The sequence below is a fragment of the Felis catus genome, chromosome B1 (genome assembly GCF_018350175.1).
Source record: "Felis catus isolate Fca126 chromosome B1, F.catus_Fca126_mat1.0, whole genome shotgun sequence".
In the NCBI taxonomy this organism is placed as follows: Eukaryota; Metazoa; Chordata; class Mammalia; order Carnivora; family Felidae; genus Felis; species Felis catus.
The window spans coordinates 59977491-60000656 of NC_058371.1; the positions used below are offsets into that span (position 1 = coordinate 59977491).

Sequence of the window (23166 nt, forward strand, 5' to 3'; positions counted from 1 at the left end):
AGGAAAAGGTTTAATTTTTAAATCAAAAATCCTTTTTTGGTTCTCTAATGCTATGTTTTTCTTCATTATGATAAATCATGTGAAATTTATCTTTCACATTGATAATGCTGCTCTCCAGAGTTTCAGTTCTGCTCTTTAGTAATACACATGTAGATATTAAGTCTGCTATGGAATTTTAGTTGTCCTGAAATTCTTCACTATTTCTTATGTGAACTCTTTCACATCTTAATAAAATATTATTTTTTTAAATGTCAGTTTATAACTGTCCACTTACCTTATGCTGTTGTGCCTTGTCTTGTAGAGGTCTTGTCTTAGGACATCCGAGGATGCCAAATAATTTTTCAAAAAATTTTGTTGCTGCATGAAGAAAACAATTTTTATAGGTCGACCTTTTTTTTTCTTTATGGTACCTTTTTGTTGTTGTTTGGTTTTGTTTAAGAGTAAGAACCAGTGTTTTCCTGATGGTTCTACAGAACCTGGTCCCTGATTTTCTTGTTGACCTCACCCTTCTCTTCCCCCCCACATGAGCCCACTACCGCTCCATAGATACTTCAGGCACATTACAGTCTGAGGACCATGACTTTGCGTGCATAGTCTCCCTGCTTTACCTTATTCAAGTTTTTGTTCTAACATTACTCTCAGTGAAGACTACTGTTACCACCCCTTCTAAATTGTAAATGTATCTCCTGTCTGCTCCACTGTGATCCTTATTCATTTATATATAGCATATATCTCTTTTTATATAGCATCAAATCTCTCTCTTTCTCTCAATCTCTCTCTCTCTCTCTCTCTCTCTCTCTCTCTCTCTCATGTTTTTATTTGTTTTCTCTATATTTCTCATTGAAATTTTCTCATTTACCCTGTGGCTAAAGACGTTTGTCCTAATTTCTGTGCAGACATTTATTTATTTATTTATTTATTTATTTATTTTATTTTTTAATGCTTATTTATTTTTGAGAGACAGAACATAAATGCTTATTTATTTTTGAGAGCAGGGGAGGGGTAGAGACAGAGGGAGACACAGAATCCGAAGCAGACTCCAGGCTCTGAGCTGTCAGCACAGAGCCCGATGTGGGGCTTGAACCCACAAGCTGTGACATCATGACCTGAGCCAAAGTCAGAGGCTTAACTGCCTGAGCCACCCAGGCACCCTGGCTTGTGCACACATTTAATAAGTATTGTTAGCATGACAATAATTTTAGAAAGATGATCAATTTTCTTATAAAGAGTTGATCTATTGTGGGTTTTGGTCACTTTTGAATGCAGGTACGTTTGTTTCAATCTTATGGAAAGAGCCTAAATGTCCATCAACTGATGAATGGATAAAGGAAATTGTGGTTTATATGTACAATGGAATACTACTTGGCAATGAGAAGGAATGAAATATAGCCTTTGTAGCAACGTGGTTGGAACTGGAGAGTGTGATGCTAAGTGAAATAAGTCATACAGAGAAAGACAGATACCATATGTTTTCACTCTTATGTGGATCCTGAAAAACTTAACAGAAGACCATGGGGGAGGGGAAGGGAAAAAAAAGTTAGGGAGGGAGGCAAACCATAAGAGACTCTTAAAAACTGAAAATAAACTGAGGGTTGATGGGGGGGGTGGGAGGGAGGGGAAAGTGGGTGATGGGCATTGAGGAGGGCACCTGTTGGGATGAGCACTGGGTGTTGTATGGAAACCAATTTGACAATAAATTTCAGGAAAAGAAAAAAGAAATAAATCTTATGGATTGCCAAGGAATAAAATACATGATTTTACTCTGGCTTCTCTCTCACCACCTAATTGCTATTCAAATACCTATTTATTATTTATTTATTTATTTATTTAGAGTGTTGGCAGGGGAGGGGCAGAAGAAGAGGGAGAAGAGAATCTTAAGCAGGCTCCATGCCCAGCACAGAGCCCAATGTGGGGCTCGATCTCACCACTGTGAGATCATGACCTGAACCGAAATCAAGAGTTGGCTGCTTAACCGACTCAGCCACCCACGCGCCCCCAAATACCCTTTTAAATCTGAAGCTAGATGAATGGCTTTTGGCCCAAATGTCAGTATTTAGTAGATTTTTAACTTATGTATCTTTTCTGGACTGAAAGCTTATTGATCTATTCCTGCCAGTCTCGCTGCCACATTGATCACGTGGATGTCATTCACCACTACAAACTACATTATGCATTGCTGTCAGAGTCCTTACTGTCCTAGTCAGACTTTAGTTATGTGTCTACATCTCTAAGATTACAGTGAACCACCATGAATTGCTCACCCTCTTAGTCGTCTGCTGTTTTCTTGCTATTGCCATCTAATTCTAAACGTAGAGCAACAGAGAGAAGAGGTAGCAGGAAGGGCATTTTTGGCACCCTGAGAAAGAATCATCCTAGAGTAAAGGTGATGTCCACTATACCTCCCTTCCTTTCTCCCTTCTTTCTCTGCTCTCTACGTTCCTCCCCCCGCTTCTTTTCACAGAATCCACTGGCCTTAAAATGATTGCAGATTCTTCCTAGGTTCTATAAGCTTAATGGTGGCCAGGCTTAAATTTTGGTGATGTTGGGAAGTTTTCCTTTTGTTGGAACCTCGTAGACATTTTAGTGGGCGCATAAAAGATATCTGAACTGCTACCTCAATGCTGTTTTATATTGGAAACGAAGCAATCTTTTTACTACTTCGGTTCTAATCAAGATAGTTCCATTATTTTTGCAACAGTACTGCAGGACGTGCCACAGCATATCTTGTTTTCTCGCAGAACAAACCAAGAGCTGTAAACTCTTAAACTGGATTCACATTTATTGTCAGATTATTTGGCAATACGTTTCATTTCTGATGATTCTGTTTGATACGTCTGGTTGTTAAAAGAAGGATGTACCATGCCAGAAGATGGTAAAGCAAACAATGTGAAATGTGACTGAGTCTTGGGTAATACCTATCCTGTTGTTTTGTATTCTTTTGTGTGATGGTCAGTCAGGTGCAGCCGCAAGAGGAGTCAGAGGTGGAGCTCAGGAAAATAAAGTACTGTAAGTGTTAACGACAGGAACCACAGCACTCTATGCAGGACTCTGTGCAAAGGACAGCAGGCTGGTCAGGAGGCAGAGGATAAGAGCAGCGGGAAGGTTTGGGTGCCTGCTTTTATTAGAGTTTCTATAGGAAAAGCAAGACAGGGCAGGATAAGCAGTTTAGCATTGGCTGGTTTGAATAATTCTAGTGAGCTTTGTGTGGGCGGTACAGGTGGCCTCCTGTGGCCTGGCACCTGGCCCTGGGATGATTTAGGATACAAGAAATTTTGACTCTGTGGATGCGAGTCACTGAAGGAAGTAGTTAAGGGTATATGCTTGGGATTGGTTGGTTTGCCTATGATAGGCATGCTTTTAGGCAAATTGTTATTATGTTTAGAAATTAGCCAGCACTGGGAGGAGCAGTCTCTCATCAGCCAGAGAAGTTTTTTTTAAGATGTCAAAACATCCTAATATACAGGAAAAAAAAATTCGAAATACAATATACCCATATTATTATTTACAAATGAATTTCATAGAACTAACATGGTGTAAATTATTCTTTCAAGGTGCTGTCAGTGCTAAAGCATTCATTGTTGTCCTTCAAACAACCCAGAGTCACGGAGATGTTAAAACTTTACTTCTTGTTTTCTTTGCAGTTTCTTATGAAACAGGTATGGCTGTCCTTTGTTTTTGTTTTTTTGTTTTTGTTTTTGTTTGTTTTATTTTTTTGAAAAGGAATGGAACTATCTTTACTTTTTATCATGCCAAATTAGTTACAGTCTTTAGAAGGTCCTATCCATTGACTAATATTTCTTACACTTGATATAATTACCAAAACTTGGCGAGGTAATGAGTACCAATCTCTCTTACATTGGCATTAAGTACTATTTTAAACTGACATTCAGTTCGTTATTAATTCATGTCTGTGGTGAGTTGGCTCAAACTGATAAATTATTTTTGTTCTTTAGGGCTATTTAGATCAAGAAGGTAAACTGATGGGGTTTGCTGGACTTGTATCACATTTGCATTATCATGAGCCTTCTAATCTTGTGTTTGTCAGTTTTCTTGTAAAAGGCCTTTTCCGTGATCTTTGTCAGCCAACTAAGAAAGGTAAGCTTGATGTTTTGGGCATATAATCTAAAAATAGTAACAGAGACTATATGAAGCCAACACTTGAGGAGTATTTTTTTCTACAAATATTTAGATAATTTAGAGATGCCAAACTAGATAAAATGAAGTTTTATATACCTACTAATTGTATGGAAGACAGCCATATTTTGTGACACCTATTTTAAAATGTCAATTTCTTATGAACTTTAGTGATTTCTGGACTCCAGGATTCAGAACTTATTAAATAATGTATGGTTTTTTAATAAATATTTTTTCTAATTAAATGTTACACATGCTCATCATAGAAAAAGGATATAGGAAAGCATTATGTTAAATAGGAAATTCACCATCAGTGTTTGTGTATATTTTCTTCCAATCATATTTTCTTAGACTGTAACTATATAGTATATTTAAATAACTGATATTACTTTATTTTTTTTTAATTTTTTTTTCAACGTTTATTTATTTTTGGGACAGAGAGAGACAGAGCATGAACGGGGGAGGGGCAGAGAGAGAGGGAGACACAGAATTGGAAGCAGGCTCCAGGCTCTGAGCCATCAGCACAGAGCCCGACGCGGGGCTCGAACTCCCGGACCGCGAGATCGTGACCTGGCTTAAGTGGGACGCTTAACCGACTGCGCCACCCAGGCGCCCCTAACTGATATTACTTTAATTGCATAATCTAGAATCTTGCTTTCCCCAAAATATATTTTTGCCAATATCATGTAAATTTTTTGTGAATTCCATTTTAATGTGCACCTAATACTCCACTTAACACATTTTTTATTAAAACCTTTTTGATTTTTATAATTAAACCATGGACTTTTAAACAGTGTCCCTAAAAGAAATATTTTCCTTTTTGTGCTTACATTTGTTATAGTTCCTAATGCCTGGCAAACAGTGCTTTTCAGAGCGTTTCTTTATCTTCTATCATGAATTGATAACAACAGTTTATTTTGTGCAGGTTTAGTTACTATGCTCTGACCATGCATTGTTCTGTGAAACAAGGATACTCAGGAAATTCTGTCCCCTCAAAAGCTCTGCAACAGGAGAAATAATTTCCTGCAAGCGGAAATACAGTTGTGTTTATTGCTATGTGTGTGTGGGTGGGGTGGGGTATGAGGGTGTATGCTATTATAAACATGGAGATAGAAAATTTGATAACTTTATGAGGCACATAATATGGCTATCACTATTTTGTAAATGAGGAAACTCAGACACAGAGAAGTTAAATAAATTGCCATGGTCACACAAATTACTAACTGTCAGAGCCAAGATTGAAATAGGAAGAGTCTGACTCTGGAGCCCAAGTTATTAAATGTAGCACCTTTTTAATCACTACTGTATACTGCCCATGTGTTGTGAAGAATAGAACTTAAGTAAAGTTGATGGTATCTTAGTATGAGTGGCGAGAAGGTAAGACAGGGAGGTAAAGCTGGGAGGTGATTTGTGGGCTGTACTTTGGAAAGCCTTAAATGCTAGACTAAGGAGATTGGGTTTTGTTTATGAGGCATTAGATACAATCAGAGATTTTTGAATAGGTGAGAGCCATGACCATAAAATGCTTCAGGAAAACTGATCATAGCCCGAATTTGGGGAGTAGAATCCAGGTAAGGAGATAAGGCAATTTGTGGTTGGAATGGCTAGGGTATGAATTAGAGTGGGAGTAGCAAGAGTGAAAAAGAAGGCACAGATGTAAACTGTCAGCAGACGGAGTCATTCCTTGGTTGCTATATTTGTCACAAATTTTCAGTTTTCATGAAATGAAATGCAATAGAACATACAATTTAAATGTTAAAAATGGCATTGATACCGGTTTTTAAATTTGTAACAAGACACTTTGTTTTATATAGGCTCAAAACATTTTTCTCAAGATGTTATGGAAAAGCTAGTGTTAGTATTGGCAAATCTATTTGGAAGAAGACTGCTTCCAGCGAAGTTCCAAGATACCACTCTCAAGTTTTATCAATCAAAGGTAAAATGTATGCTTCTGATAACATTAAATAATTAGTATAATTAAATAGAGCCTATCATAAGTGATTCAGCAGCAGTAGGATTTTTATCAACATAGGTTTCATTTGTTTTGTGGAATAATAATTTTTCTTTCTGTAATGACTGTTACATTTAACCTCAAATTCATAAGCTTCTCCCTTGTAAACCTATCAAAAGATCACTTGCCTTAAGAAAAATAAGATCAAGAATTTTGTTCATGTTTTCCATTTGCTTGTATGATTGTATCAAATTACAGCATTCAGCAGCTAAAGAAACCATGTAGATAATTATACATTGAAGGAACTTTAATGAACTTAAAGAAAAGTCCCTATCATTGAATCTGTAGTTCTCATAGGGTCTTTTTATGTTGAGATACGGCTATGGTAGGAAGTATATGTTGTGAACTCTAATGTCCTCATTGAAAAAAATATTAGAATAGTCATTGAAGAAATCATTCCTTGACTCTTACAGAATAGAAACAAAAAACTGTTTGCCGATTTTATTTGCAAAATATTCTTTGATCATGATTTGCTATTTTTAAATCAACATCAAATACTATTACCAATTTACTCCATAAGAATCTGAGAAAGTGGGATAGTCCGGTTGTACTACATAATCTTAGTAAAAGGTGACAAGGAACAAAAAGAGATGAGTTAATCTATATTGTCTAATTCCACAAATACAAATCTTAGGCCTCACACAATGTTGTCTTGATCAGTGAATACATCTTTAGTTATTGATCTGTCATCTTCACATTTTTTCATCACATGTATATGCTTGAAGTATTGCTCGCTTTGTTTAAATGATTTATATTAAACTTGGGAAAGTCAATATCTAAATTTTCACAAAGACATCATAAAAATACACAATAAAAGAAGGTTTTGCATGAAGACCTCCTCTCTCTCTCACTGTCACTCTCTCTCGCTTTTCTTAAAGTTTATTGGAAATTTGTGCACTTCCAGGTAGGGTATAGTAAATGGTCATCATTTGCATTGCAACAGAGAGCTGTGGAAACAATGATTGGCTAAAATTATACAACGGCAAGAACTTATTCAAGGTGTGATAGGAATCTCTAACCATGGTTTTTCTCCCAAAGAATTTGTTGATTCTGGACATGGTTTGAAAATGTTCTTAGCATATACAGAGCCTCTTCTGTGAGATTAAAAAAAATTATGAAAGCTTTTAGTGATCACATGGGGCTAAAGTGGCAAAAACTTGAGAGACATAGTATTTCTGTGAGTGTACTGAGGATGTTTATACTGAGTCCCAGATCTGCATGAAATGTTGGGTTACTACACAAAATTTTTGCAGTCTTATGGAATTTATTAAAGAAAATCCATGAAAAGGAAGGTTCTGCATTTATTCATAGGCTTGTATCCCCCTCAAAACATTTTGAAAGCCTTTAGAGCTGAAGGATATAAAGGGTTAGGAAGTTCTGTAGGAAAGAGGTAAATCTTTGGCAGTCTTAGGACTGAGAAAACTAGGCCCACCAGTCTCATACTCAAAGTTCCAAGAGGGTCATGACTCAGGAACAGAGATAAAATGGATATAGACTGAAACTTAATAAAACTGGAAAACAATATTAGCAATACCAACAATACCACTTTAATCTCTACTTGGATCAAAGTGATCACATCTTCACTCATTTAACCAAATACAAAAAGGGGAGAACTCACTCTTGTGGAAGATGACATCAGCCTACCAGGTCCTTTTATAAACAATTTCTGGTGAAAAGAAAGCTACAAAACTAAAAAAGTGAATAAGCAAGAACATATGACCAGATGGCAGGAAGAAAAGCAGGCAATAGTAGTACACACAGAGATGATTCAGATACTGGAGTTAAGAGACAAAGAATATAAGTATGGTTAATATGTTAAAGAAAATAGGAGAAGTGATAGACAAAATTCAGAAAGATGGAGATTTTCAGCACATAATTAGAATTTTATCTGATAATTTTTTAATGTTTATTTATTTATTTATTTATTTATTTATTTATTTATTTAGAGAGTGCATGAGCTGGGGAGGGGCAGAGAGAGAGGAAGAGAGAGAATCCCAAGCAGGCTTCACGCTCTGTGTAGAGTCTGATGCCGAACTCGATCTCACAACTGTGAGATAAGGACCCGAGCTGAAGTCAAGAGCTGGATGCTTAACCAACTGAGCCACCCAGGCACCCTTTCTCAGATAATTCAATGGAGACTTAAGAATTGAAAAATATATCTGATCAGAATATATATATCAGAAGAAAGAATCAATGAGCTGACAGCTCAATAGAAAGTATCCAAATGGTAACAAAGAGAAAAAATTAAAATAAAGGCAGATAGCATAAGAGAATTATGGATCACATTCAAAATGTTTAATGTTATGTAATGGGAGTCCCCTAAGAAGAGGAGGGAGACAAATGGCAGAAGAGTACTCAAAACTAATAACTTGGAGTTTTCCAAAGCTGATAAAAGATAGCACTCCATAGTTTCAAAAGCTTATAAGTCAAATTCAAGAAGGGTAAATATAAAGAAATATTAAAAAAAACTACTCAAAGTCAAAAAAAGAGAGAAAATCATAAACTGGCTAGAGCTGAAATAGACATTTCCTTGAAAAAAAGCAATAATAAGATTGAAGGCCGACTTTTTAACCAAAATAATGGAAGCTAGAAGAAGATGGGCAAAAATTTCATCCTACTCTATTTTCATACAGAAATATGTATATATATTTTGCATATATTTTAAATATAATTTAAAATAGGGTAAATATATTGTGATTGAATTAATAACATATCAGGAAGATATGCATATATCTACCTTATTTTTTTAGCTTTATTGTTATTGAAGTATAATTGATATACAAAGAATTGCACATGATTAATGTATACATCTTAATGTGTTTGGACATATGCATATACCCATGATATCATCACTATAACCAAAGTACTAAATATATTCATCACATCCCCAAACTTCCTAGTGTGTGGGGTGTTTGTTTGTTTGTTTGGAACACTTAACATGATGTTTATCCTCTTGTATTTTAAAGTGCACAGTATTGTATTGTTAACTATAGGTAGTTTGTTGTACAGCAGATATCTAGAATTTACTTATCTTGTATACCAGAAATGTCATATCCAATGAAAAACAATTCCCCATTTCTTTAGGCCCTTGCAATCACCGTTCTGTTCTCTGCTTCTGTGAGTTTGAGTATTTAAGATATAAATGGAATATAAAAATTTATAAGATATAATTTCCAAATACGTGAAATCATGAAGTATTTGTCCTTCTACAACTGGCTTATTTTACTTGGCATAATGTCCTCTAGGTTCATCCATGTTATTGCAAATAGAAAATTTTCCTTCTTTTTTTGTTTAATGTTTTTTTATTTATTTTGAGAGAGAGAGAGAGCAGGGGAGGGGCAGAGAGAGGGAGCCCAAGTAGGCTTTGTACTCTCAGCACAGAGCCTGACTTGGGGCTCAACTTCACAAACCTGAGTCGAAACCTGATCATGACCTGAGTTGAAATCAAGAGTTGAATGTTTACCTGACTGAGCCGCCCAGGTGCCCCAGATTTCCTCCCTTTTTAAGATGGAATAATATTCTACTGTAGGTATATTCCATATTATCTTATCCACTCATCGGTTGATGGACATTGGGTTGTTTCCATATCTTGCCTATTGTGAATAATGATGCAGTGAACATGGGGGTACATACATCTCTTCAAGATCTTTATGTCAATTATTTTGGGTATATACTTCAAAATGGGATTACTGGATCATATGGTTCTATTTTTAATTTTTGAAGAAACCTTCAAATTTTTTCCATAGTGGCTGTACCACTTTACACTTCCACCAAGAGTGTATAGGAATTCTAATTTTTCTATATTCCCCTCAACACTTATCTTTTGATTTTTTGATAATACCCATCATTAAAAGTTGAGTGACTAATATATATGGTGGCCATTTGCATGTTTTCTTTGGGGAAGTGTCTATTCATGTCCTTTACCCCCCCTTTTTTTTTGCTCTTAAGTTATAGAATATTCTTGTATATTTTGGATATTATCCCCTTATCGGATAAATGGCTTAGAAATATTTTCTCTCATTCTGGAAATTCCTTTTTGCTTTATTATTATTATTATTATTATTATTATTATTATTATTATTTGCTGTACAGAAGCTTTTTAGTTTGATATAATCCTACTTGTTTATTCTCATTTTTGTTGCCTATGCTTTTTGTGTCATAAAAAACAAAAAAAAACAAACAAAAAATTCCAAGACCCATGTCCTTATATTTTCTTCTATGAATTTTATAGTTTCAGGTCTTCTTTAAGCCTTTAATCCATTTGAGTTTATTTTTATGTACAGTGTATGGTAAGGGTCAGTTTCATTCTTTTATATGTGTATATCAAATTTTGCCTGAAGAAACTATCCTTTCCCCACTGTGTGTTCTTGGCACCCTTGTCAAAGAGCTGCTGACCATATACATGGATTTACTTCTGGACTCTATTCTGTTCCATTAGTCCAAATGTCTTTCATTATGCTGGTACCATACTGTTTTGATACTGTGGCTTTGATATATATTCTGAAATTAGGAATGGTGATGCCTCTGGCTTTGTTTTATTTTCCCCTCAAGGTCATTTTGACTATTCAGGGTGTTTTGTGATTCTGTATGAATTTTGGGGTTATTTTTCTATTTCTGTAAAAAATGCCATGGGATTTTGGTAAGAATTATAATGAATCTGTAGGTCACTTTGGATAGTTTTGTCATCTTAATAGTAATTATTCTTTCAATTTATGAACATGGCATGCGTTTCCATTATTTGTGTCCCCTATAATTTCTTGCAGTGTTTTATAGCTTTTAGTGTAGAGACCTTTCACCTCCTTGGTTAAGCTTATTCCTAAATATTTTATTCCTTTGATGCTATTGTAAATGAGATTGTCCTAATTTCCTTTTCAAATACTTAATGTACAGAAACACAAATTTTTTATGTTGATTTTGTATCCTGCAACTTTGCTAATATTGCTTATCAGTTCTAATAGTTTTTGTGTATGTGCTAAAAGAAATATATGCCTTAGGCAAACAAAAAATCTAAACTTGGGAAACTTGAAAATATAACAGGGCATGAAGTGCACTAGAAAGGATAATGTGTGGGTAGATAATACCTACTGTACCTAAAAATAATTGTAATGTATTATAATAAATTTATAATATATATACATAACTAAAATGCATGACATTTATAATGCAGGTGTTGGGAAGAGTAAATATATTTGAATATTTTAAGGTTCTTGCAGTATTAAGAGTCGTGTAAATTAAAGATGTATTTTGTAATCTCTGGGGGTAAAGATTAGCAAAATAATGCACAAATAAGTGATGATAGAAGACAAACTGATAAAAAAAAGAGAAGAACAGAGAAAATAATATATAATATATAGTCAAGATAGAAACCAAATACTAAAATAGTATATATAAACTCAACTGTGTAAGTAACTACATTGAATATATATGTGCTAAATGCATCACGTAAAATACTAACATTTTTAGATTGTATTAAGGAAAAAAACCCCACAATTATATGCTGTTTATACAAATCACATCTTAGCTCTATAGTCCAAGAAAGTTTGAAAGTAAATGCCAGGTCAGAAAATGCCAGATCAATACCAAAAGAATCAGAAACACCTTAAGTGTCTGAAAATTAACAGATTCATTTCCAAATACATGTAGGACATCAGAAGAAATAGCAAAAGAGTTAACATTGTTCTGAGACTGAAAGCATGGGTATAATACAGAGACCTCATGTAGTCGTAAGCCTTTTAACACTATTTGATTTAAAAAAAATTTGTACTTGTAATGTTTACTATGATAAAATACATTTTGGGCATAAATTAAATTCCTTAAAAAAGAAAGTTAAAAAATTAAAATAAGAAAAATACATATAGGACAAAAAAAAGGAAATTATAAAATATTTTAATTAAATAGTGAAAGAAGCATACACATACAAGATGCAATTCATTCAGTGATTGTAGGGAAATTTATAGCCTTATAATCATATTGTAGGAAAGAATAGTAGCTGAAAAAAAAATCAATGATTTAATTTTCAACTTAAAAAGCTGGGAAACCAAACAAATGAAATAGAAAATCTAACTTAAGGTAAATTTTACAAATATCAGGAAGGAAAATGGGACATTACTACAGATCTTACTTTGGTCATCAAAAAGAACAAAAGGGGGATATTATGAATGATTTCTGCCAAGACATCTGGCTATTTGTACAAAAAGGGAAAATTCCTAGAAAATGCAACTTTCCCAAACTAACCAAGGAAGATATAAAAAGTCCTCAGTGTCTGGTATCAAAGAAATGTGATCAATTGTTTTTAAAAATCTCCATGAAAACAAAACAAATGAACAAATAAAAACAGGCCCAGATGATTTCATTGGAGAATTCTTTCAAACATTCAATGAATACCACCAATTTTTCACAAACTCTTCTAGAGGATACAAACTCTTTTTGGGAGAAAAACCTAAAATTCATACCAAAACCCTACAAGGACATTATAACAAGGAAAGCTATAGATGCATCTCTTTTATGAATGTAGGTGCAAGAATAATTAACAAAATATTGACAAAATGAATCCGGTGAGGTTTTGAAAACCTTCCCAACCAAGTGAGAGTTATTCCAGGCATGCAAGTGTACTACTTTTTATTGTTGTTTGCTCTCGAAACATGTTACTAGATTCTTTGAAATATTCAGAAGTGTAATGTAAAAGAAGTGTCAAAGGGGGGAAAGAGAGAGAGACAAACCAAGAAACAGACTTCAAACTATACAGAACACACTGATGGTTACCAGAGGGCAGGTGTGTGGAGGGATGGGTGCAACAGATGATGGGGACTAGGGACTGCACTTGTGATGAACATCCGGTGTTTTACAAAAGAGTTGAATTACTAAATTGCACACCTGAAACTAATATAACACTTTATGTTAGCTAACTAGAATTTAAATAAAAACTTAAAAAATTTTTAAAAAGAGGGTGTCGATGAAGTAGTGTGAAAGCAAATTTTTGAGAGTGAGGGTATTGGTTTTTATAAATGCATATAGAAACAAAAAATGAACTTTACCTTAATTTCACAGATGAAGGAATGAAGCAGTTACATTGTTGAATAAATAGGTAACTACAGAATTATATTGCGGTGTTCTTTGCCATTCTTCCAAAGTTTCAGTTTTTGAGAAAGATATATAGATCTTTCTGAAAAATAGTTGGCCTTTAGGTGTTCTTAATGATCTTCTTGCTGACTTAGGTGTTCCTTGAGGATCTTCCTGAGGATTTTAATGATGCTTTACATGAGTATAACATGAACGTTACAAAAGACTTCGCCTCCTTCCTACTAAGTGTTTCTAAATTGGCTGATATGAAACAGGAATATCAACTCCCATTGTCAAAAATAAGTAAGTATATCCTAGCCCCATTGTGGATTAGAAAGAAAAAGTAATTTTTCTAAGAATATTTTTCCCAGAGGAAGGGTAGAGCCTGGGAAACATCAGTCTGCCTTAAAATAAGGGGATTCTTTCTACTTTCCAAAGAAAGAAACTCTTGATTATTAGAAGTCAGAAGGGTAACGGAGAATAAAATTAAATAGAGTCATTTGTAAACCCATCTTGATTAAAGGTTGCTTTTTGGGCAAGCCTGGCACATGCATTAAGGACATCTGTAAGATGAAGAGAAACAAGAGACTATTCTGTCACTTGTTTTCTTGAGAGGAAATATGTGTAGTATTCATGAACATAGACTCTTGGCAGATTGCCTGGGTCCAAGCTCTGGCTCTGCTGCTATTAGCAGTGAGACCTTGGGCAAATGAGTTCATATTCATGCCTCCATTTTCTCAAAAAATGTATAAAAAAGAAAATAACATTACCTACCTTGTCTGGGTGATCTTTAAGTAATTCAGTTAATATATGTGAATACCTTAAAACAGTTCTAAGCACATAGTATACACATTAATCTTTGCTGTTATTTTTCATAAGCTATTGGATAGAAATCTTCTAGGGGAAAGTAAACAGGAAAAACTGACTGGGATAAAGGAAAAGAGTTGAGCCATGAGTAGTAATTTCCTAGTTTCACTATACCCTCACTCCTCAACTGGGAAAAAGTTAAGGAAGCAGGGCCCATAGCTTCCTGGGCCCTATTAAAGTGGGAGCAGCATGAACAAAAGCAGACAACAGTGAAGCATTGTAAGCATCCCAGAGGAGACAAAATAGGAGTGCATGAATATTCTGCCTTCATTGCAAATTAGAGTGAACACTGAATGCATAATCTGGTGCGTTTTAAGAGTAAGAATGGAAAGAATATTTCTTCTCACATGCCATTCTCAAACCTACTAATCGTGGTCTCTTGGAACACCCAGTCTTGGAAGGATTCTGAGGCCGGATCTGAGTTCAATAGGAAAAAGCACCAAGGTAATAACAGTAATTCTATATTAAAAGATTATGCAATTTAAATGTAGTCTTTTATTACTTGGTGGTCAAGGAACTGAAGTATGCAAAATGTTACATTGATAATTGTATTGATAGCTAACATTTATTGAATGAATTCTGTGCTGTTCACTTTATGTCAGATGTACCACTCACTTTATGTGATGTATCTCAGTCTGATGTCGGTCCTGGAAAGTTGAAGGACTCCATATGCAGCATGGTCTAGTATAGGTGCATAAAGCTCAACAGTTTGTCTGATTTTTAAAAATTAATCTATCCCAACCTGTTATGGCAAGATTTCACAGGAAAAGAATGTGAGGATTCCCAACTTGTGTCTCACTTGATGAACTGCAAAGAAGGGAGAGTAGCTATTTCTCCATTTGCTTGCCTCTCTGGAAACTCTGATGGTGATTTGTTTCAGCCAAATACTCCAAACCATGTAAGTGGAAATGGGGTTTATAAATAAAAGATCCTTAAGAAAGAGTTGGATTGGAGCACGTGGGTGGCTCGGTCGGTTAAGCATCTGACTTCAGCTCAGGTCATGATCTTCCAGTGCGTGAGTTCGAGCCCTGCATCGGGCTCTGTGCTGATAGCTTAGGGCCTGGAGCCTGCTTCAGATTCTGTGTCTCCTTCGGTCTGTGCCCCTCCCCTGCACTTTCTCTCTCTCTCTGTCTCAAAAATAAACATTTAAAAATGTTTTTAAAAAAGAGAAAGAATTGGACTTATACTTCTAGGCTATTTAGAAAGGATTCAAATTTCTCAAATTGAAAAAAAATTTCAGGTGTATGATCAGAATTATCCAGGAAATGTCACTCTTGAGGCCCTTATGATTTCAGCTTTTCAATGTTGGCCCGAGGGACCCTGCTCCATTGTGCAGAATTCCCAGTAATACCACTTCCCTTCTCTCTTTGTAGATTGGTGCAAGTTTGCCATGAAAAGAGTATATAAAACTATCTTCAAGCTTTCCCAGTATTGTTATAGATGCTGTCAATGCCATATATATTCAGGATCACTAGTGTCCAAAATGCAATGTAAAGAACTAGACACCTTGGGAATATGCTGGACAACCCACTGAATGTTGGAATAAACTCATAGAAATTTAATTTATATTTTAACACAAGGTTTGAGAAGAAAAAAACTTTTGTTACTTTTGATATTTTGGTTTAACGCTAGTGTCAAAACTCCATCCTAGTCCAAAATCAGATAGTCCCCTATTATGTAAAATAGTCCAGTATCACTTAAAAGAATTTTGAAAACCTAAATAGACCCTTGTGCATTTTAAGTCGACACATGCATTTTAGTCATAAATTCAAATAATTTCTGATGATATAATTTCCAGCTTTAGATAAACATTGCTAAATTAAAATAAAGCCATCATCTCATTTTAATACATAAAAAAGAATATGAATACTGGAGCATTTGAATAGCCATAATTATAAAGCTAAAAGCAGTCAAGAATAAAATTTTTAACAATCTCAAATATGGCATAGTTCTTTTCTCTTGTATTTAGATTGTACCTCCCCCTACATAATTTTACCTTAATGTAATATATTTTTAAACATGAAGTCACCCTACCTGACACATTTCTTCGTTTAAATAGTATGCAACTTCAGTTTAATGGTTATTTCCTGTTTATTACAGAAACTTAAATATAATACAAATTTTGAGAAGCATTGCTAAGAATAAAATTAACATTGTATTAGAAATCTATATACGAATGGGATGGACGAAGCTATTTCTTTTAAAATTAGTCCATACAACTGAGGATGAATATTTACTTATTTTTAGAATGAGACAGAGTTCCAAAATTAAAACTTAATTTGAATTCTGAGAAACCTTATTCAAATAGATAAGTAGCTCAGAACGGAGCAACTTTTGTTATAACAGTGGTATACAATTCTTCTAATTCCTTCCGAGTTTGTGCCAAATCACCTAGCAATCTATTATCACAAATATGTTTTGTATGTGCTCTTAATGAATAGCTTAATTAGATCCACTTTAATTTTGTTGAATTCAAATAGTTGGAAACAACCTAATTTAAAAGAAAAAAAGTATTTTTAACTTAGTCTGTAAAGTCATCCATTTTCTTGATAAGAAAGCCGTATTGCTCTTTGTTGGTAGTCTGTACATTTTCAAACCCCAAGGAAATGTACCATAGTAAGTTTGAGGAGACTTTCTGTTTTATAAGATGAGAGAAAAACATTAATGAAAGAAGAGATGGGAAAGGATTTTTTTTTTTTTACCGAAAAGGTATATAGTTTAAAAATGAATTAGAAACTACTGCTCTTAATATTATGTGAAGCTCTTTGAGGCTAGTGCTATAGGGCTTTACCCTCATGTGAGTGGTGTCTTACAGGTTGTGGAGGAATGTGAAACTCTGGCATGGAAATAATAGAGGATTGAACTTTAGCTTATAAGATTTTATGAAGCTTTTTTTCCCTGTATTTTATTTCTAGAATCATAAACAATTAATTACTTCCGTAAGAAGTTTATAGCTAATAACATTGAAAACCAGACATTTTAACAAGACATAATTTTCCCTTTTCTCTATTTTATGATTAATTTAACTTACGGTCAGTATGTGCCATTAACTTCTGTTTCTTTGCTATATGCAAAATTTTCCTTGGGGTTTTGGAGGGCATGAATACAGTTATAATAGGGTATAGTGTCTGTGTCTTATTGCCACACAGTCACCGTCAATTAGAAGAGATCTTTAAGGTACAGAACATGAACTAATTCAGACTCATTGTTGTTCCTGGTGGTGTACTAGAGAGAGGAGGCCAGTTTTATTTCTTCTATTTTGTAGCATCTTGAACTGATGGATATTTTCAGAGTATTCCATGATGGCAACATGCTCTTCGTCTTCCCCAACTCACTTTATGCAAATTTACTTTCCTAGTGTAAGTTATAACCTCTCAAAGCATATTTAGCTTTTATTGTTAGATTTTAGTTTAATACTAAATATTTATGTTCAATGTTTTTAAATAGCATAGAGATAAGGTATAAAGCATAAAACTAAAATGAACACCCATGGACTCAGGATCTATGTGCTCCTCTTCTATTTTATTCTCTTGCTTCTCCCCTTTCCCCCGGTGGCAGTTATCCAAAATTTTGTGTTTTTAATGCTCCTTTTAAAAATATAATATTGTAAAGTCACTTTTTATATTTGCTGCTTTTGATTTTATGAAAAGTTTCCATAGTTTCCAGAATGTTGTTTTTTGCTGTTTTGTTTTCTTTTTTGCACTCAATGCTGTTGCCCCTAAGTTTCATTCATATTGTCATGTGAAACTCAATTTTATTTTTATTACTTCATAATATTTCAGAGTGTGAATATAAAAAACCCATTGATCTATTTTCCTATTAAAAACGGTGTTTTTTTCTAGTCTTTACTGTTACAAACAGGGCTGCTGCAAATTTCTGGTATACATGTGCAGCATTTTCCCTTGAATGTAAATCTTCTGGATTTTTGCAGTCAAAACTGTCTTCTGGATCATAATGGAATAAGAATATCCAAGAACTCTTTTTTTAAATTATTTATTTATTTTGGGAGAGAGATAGAGAGCAAGTTGGGGGAAGGCTGAGAGAGAGGGTAAGAGAGAATCCCAAACAGGCTCTGAGCCATCACCACAGAGCCTGATGGCGGGCTCAAACTCATGAACCATGAGATCATGACCTGGGCTAAAATCAAGAATCTGATGCTTAACCGACTGAGCCACCCAGGTGCCCCAAGAATATTCCAAAACTCTTAATAATAAAAGAGCTTCCCAAGCTACTACCATATTATTTTAGAAAGTAGTTTTACTGATTAATATATTAGATTTCCTGTTAACCCCATAGAGTTTTCAAAAAATGAGCAGACATCAAAAGCTATTGGCTTGTTTACTTCCTCCTCCTCTGTCTCCTCTTCTTCCTCCTCCTCCTCACCCTCCTCCTCACCCTCCTCTTCCTCCCCTTCCTCCTTCTCCTCCCCTTCCTCATTCTCTTCCTCTTTCTCTTACTTCTCCTCCTCGTCCTCCTCCTCCCTTTCTCCTCCTCCTCCTCCTCCTCCTCCTCCTCCTCCTTCTTCTTCCTCTTCTTTTTCTTCCTTCTCCTCCTCCTTTCCCTCCACCTCCTCCTCTTCCTTCTCTTCATTCCCTTTCTTCTGTTTCTTCTCCTTCTCCTTTCTTCTTCCTCCTCCTCCCTCTCCTCCTCCTCCTTCTTTATTTTTCCTTCTTCATCTCCTTCCTCCCCTCCTGCTCCTCCTCCTCCTCATTGTCATTTCTTTCTTTCTTTCTTTCTTTCTTTCTTTCTTTCTTTCTTTCTTTCTTTCTTTCTTTCTTTCTTTCTTTCTTTCTCCTCCTCCCCCTCGTCCTTCTTTTCCTTCTCTTTGTCCTCCTTGTCCTTCTCCTTCTCCTCCTTCTTCTCTTATCCCCCTACATCTTTCTCCCTTTCCTTTTAATTCTGGTAATTGTGTTCTAACAATTGTTAGAGTTGTTCAGTTGAACTCTTCTCTTAAACAAGGCACCAGTTCTCTGATACTCTCTTTACAAGGTATCTCCTGTACAAATTAGGATAATGAAAAAAATTTTAATTAGCTTTTATTTCCTAGTGAGTCTTGTTATTATTCTACTGGTTAGAAGGTTGAAATTGCCAAGAGTATGCTGTGAGGTTAACAGTGTTCATAGGTACTATTATCTAGGTGTACTTAGGACAGCAACAAACCAGTGTGTATGAAAGACCCCCTCTTCCTTCACCATGAAGAGTATGCTTCAAAAATGTTGATTAAGGAAAAGAACTACAAAGCACAATATAAGAAAGCATTAACTTCCTTTATACATAAATAACAGTAAAAGTTGTATTTCTTTAGGTCATTCTGCGCACAATTGGTATCAATCACACTCAGGCTCCTGTGCTGTGGTCAAAGATATTTGATAACCAAGGAAGAAGAATGCCACTTAATGCTTATGCACTTGATTTCTATAAACATGGTTCCTTGACAGGACTAGTCCAGGACAACAGGTATGTTTTGTCTATCCTCACCTATCCCCCCACTCTCTCTTGCTCTTTAATCATTTCTACTTTTACCTTTATTTCTGTCTCTATGTCTGCATTCATGTCTGTGTCTACATCTTTCTCTTTCATTTCTACCTCTACCTTTGGTTCTGTTTATGTATCCATCTTTGTGTTGCTATCTAACGGATGAACCTAATGAATTTTAGGCAAAGCCTTTTACAATTTTAAGTATAGGTAATCATGCTAAATATACTGGAATTTTTTTCCTGTAGATTAATGGCAAGAGGGAATAACAAACTCTGTATTATTTTTGTGGTTTACCAACATACTTTTGGGACTTAGGCTGACTCACTTGACCTAAGGATGTACACTACACATATAAATATTTGTGCATACTCACAGATGTGTTTTTATTTATTACTATCCTATTTTATTCATCATGAGATATTTTAAAACTGAAAAATAATAACAAACAGTGCCATGCTCACCATTATCTGAGAGAAGTATATAAAAAGGTATGTAACTCACACATCTGAGGACTGAGCATATGACAGTTGTGTTAGCTCTTTGGCAGGGAATACATTTTCGAAAACAGTAAGGAGGGGTAAACCATCTTGGATTTACCTGGGAGAAGAAAAATTGGCCCAGACATTGAGCAGGTGGATGTGGGAGGAGCATTCTGTCATACCAGTCAGTAATTCAATAGGCATTTTATATAAAATTCTGAACAGTATTTATTGAATTAAAGTATTTAAAACTCCAGACACTTGAGAAATGTTGATCAACTTTTTTATATTTCATAGATCACTCACGCAGATGTATTTTATTATATTTTTAAAGTTTTTATTTTGATCACTTGGTGCTTATCACAACAGGTGCACTCCTTAATCCCATCACTTATTTCACCCATCCCTGCACCCCCACCCCCTCTGATAACACCTGCTTGTTCTCTATAGTTAAGAGTCTGCTTCTTGATTTGCCTCTATCTCTCTTTTTCCCTATGCTTATTTGTTTTGTTATTAAATTACTCAGATGAGTAAAATCATGTGATATTTGTCTTTCTCTGGATGACTTATTTCACTTAGTATTCTACTCTTGAGCTCCACCCATGTCATCACAAATGGCATTTTTAATTCTTTTTTATGGCTGAATAATGTTCCATTATATATATATAAACCACTTCTTTATCCATTCATCAATTGATGGATACCTAGGCTGTTTCCATATCTTGGCTATTGTAAATAATACTGCTATAAACATAGGAGTGCATGTATCCCTTTGAATTAGTGTTTTTGTATGCTTTGGATAAATACCCAGTAAAGCAATTGCTGCATTGCAGGGTAGTTCTACTTTTAATGTTTTGAGGAGCTTCCATACAGTTTTCCACAGTGGCTGCATCAGTTCATATTCCCACCAACAGTGTAAGAAGCTTCCCCTTTTTTCACATCCTTGACAACACTTGTTTTTTGTGCTTTTGATTGTAGCCCTTCTGACAGGTGTGAGGTTATATCCCATTGTAGTTTTGATTTGCATTTCCCTGATGGCAAGGGATGATGAGCATCTCCTCATTTGTCTTTTGGCCATCTGTATGTCCTCCTTGGAGAAATGTCCGTTATGTCTTCTGCCATTTTTAATTGGATTTGTGTGTGTGTGTGTGTGTGTGTGTGTGTGTGTGTGTGTGTGTTGATTTTTGTAAGTTCTTTATATATTTCGGATACAATCCATTATGGGATATGTCATCTGCAAATATCTTCTCCCATTTTATAGGTTGCCTTTTAGTTTTGTTGATTCCTTCACTGTGCAAAAACTACTTTTTTTTTTGAAGTAGGCTTCATGTCCAGTGTGGGGCTTGATCTCATGACCCTGAGACCAAAAGTCTCACACTCTACTGACTGAGCCATCCAGACACCCTGAAGCTACTTATTTTTGATGTAGTCCTAATGATTTATGTTTGTTTTTGTTTCCCTTGCCTCAGGGGACCTATCTAGAAAAAAGTTGCTATGGCCAATGTCAAAGAAGTTATTGCTTGTGTTCTCTTCTAGGATTTTTATGGTTTCAGGTCTCACATTTAGGTCTTTAATCCATCTTGAATTTACTTTTGTATATGGTGTAATAAAGTTTTCCAGTTTCGTTCTTCTGCATATTGCTGTCTAGTTTTCCCAACATCATTTGTTATCCATTTGTTGAGGAGACCATTGTTTTTCCATTGGATATTCTTTCCTGCTTTGTTGAAGACTAATTGATCATATAATTGTGGATTTATTGATGGGATTTCTATTCTGTTCTATTGATCTACTTTTGTACCAGTACCATACTGTGTTGATTACCACAGCTTTGTAATATAACCTGAAGTCTGGAATTATGATGCCTCTAGTTTTGCTTTTCTTTTTCAAGTTTGCTTTGGCTATTCAGGGTCTCTCATGGTTCCATACTAATTTTAGGATTGTCTGTTCTAACTCTGTTAAAATGCTGGTGGTATTTTGATAGGGATTTCTTTAAATGTTTAGCTTACTTTGGGTAGTAAAGACATTTTAACTATATGTGTTTTTCCAGTCCACAAGTATGGAATGTCTTTCCACTTCTTTGTGTCGACTTCAATTTCTTTCATTAACATTTTATAGTTTTCAGAATACAGGTCTTTTACCTCTTTGGTTATGTTTATTTCTAGGTATCTTATTGTTTTCTGGTGCAATTCTAAATGGGGTTGATTTATTAATTTCTCTTTCTGCTGCTTCCTCCCTGTGTATAGAAATGCAACAGATTTCTGTACGGTGATTTTTGTATCTTGTGACTTTACTGAATTCATTTATCAGCTCTAGCTGATTTTTAGTGGAATCTTTCTGGTTTTCTATATATAGTGTCATACGATATACAAATAGTGAAAGTTTTACTCCTTCCATACCAATTTGTATGCCTTTTGTTTATTTTCGTTGTCTGATTGCTGTGGATAGGACTTCCAGGACTATATTGAATAAAAGCGGTGAAAGTGGACATTCTGTCTTGTTCCTGACCATAGAGGACAAGCTCTCAGTTTTTCCCTTTTGAGGATGTTAGCTGTGGATTTTTCCTAAATAGACTTTATTATGTTGAGGTACGTTCCCTCTAAACCTACTTTGTTCAGGGTTTTTATTATGAATGGATGTTGTACTTTGTCAAATGCTTTTTTGTGTGTGTCTATTGAAATGATCATATGGTTCTTATTTTTTCTCTTATTGATGTGATATGGCATATGGTTGATTTATAAATATTGAACCACACTTGCAACTCAGGAATAAATCACACTTGATTGTGGTTAATGGTTATTTATTTATTTTTTTTTCATGGTGAAAAATTCTTTAATGTATTGCTTTTTTATATATTTTTTACATTTATTTATTTATTTTTAATCTTAAAATTTTATTTTATTTATTTTTAATATGAAATTTATTTTAAATGTATTGTTGGATTTAGTTTGCTGGTAGTTTGTTGAAGGTTTTTTTGATCCATATTCATTAGAGATATTGGCCTTTTTTTTGTGGTGTCTCTACTTGTTTTTGGTATGACAGTAATGCTGGCCTCATAGAGTGAATTTAGGAGTTTTCCTTACTCTTGCATTTTTTTGGAATAGTTTGAGATGAATAGGTTTTAACTCTTCTTCAAATTTT

The 23166-nt window shown here is 34.7% G+C and overlaps 1 protein-coding gene across 8 annotated transcripts in view; it reads left to right on the plus strand.

The window, feature by feature from the left end:
* The window catches only part of DDX60 (DExD/H-box helicase 60), a 106968-nt gene that overhangs the window by 75902 nt on the left and 7900 nt on the right, over positions 1 to 23166 (plus strand). For 6 of the 8 annotated variants that reach the window (XM_006930786.5, XM_019828730.3, XM_019828733.3 and 3 more), the window contains 6 exons: positions 3552 to 3656; positions 3954 to 4095; positions 5949 to 6070; positions 13360 to 13507; positions 14827 to 14969; positions 19377 to 19528. In XM_006930786.5, the coding sequence (XP_006930848.2) occupies positions 3552 to 3656; positions 3954 to 4095; positions 5949 to 6070; positions 13360 to 13507; positions 14827 to 14969; positions 19377 to 19528 (812 nt within the window). Of the gene's footprint in view, positions 1 to 3551; positions 3657 to 3953; positions 4096 to 5948; positions 6071 to 13359; positions 13508 to 14388; positions 14516 to 14826; positions 14970 to 19376; positions 19529 to 23166 lie in introns of those variants that run through there. The other 2 variants (XM_045055701.1, XM_045055702.1) reach the window with 2 other exon arrangements.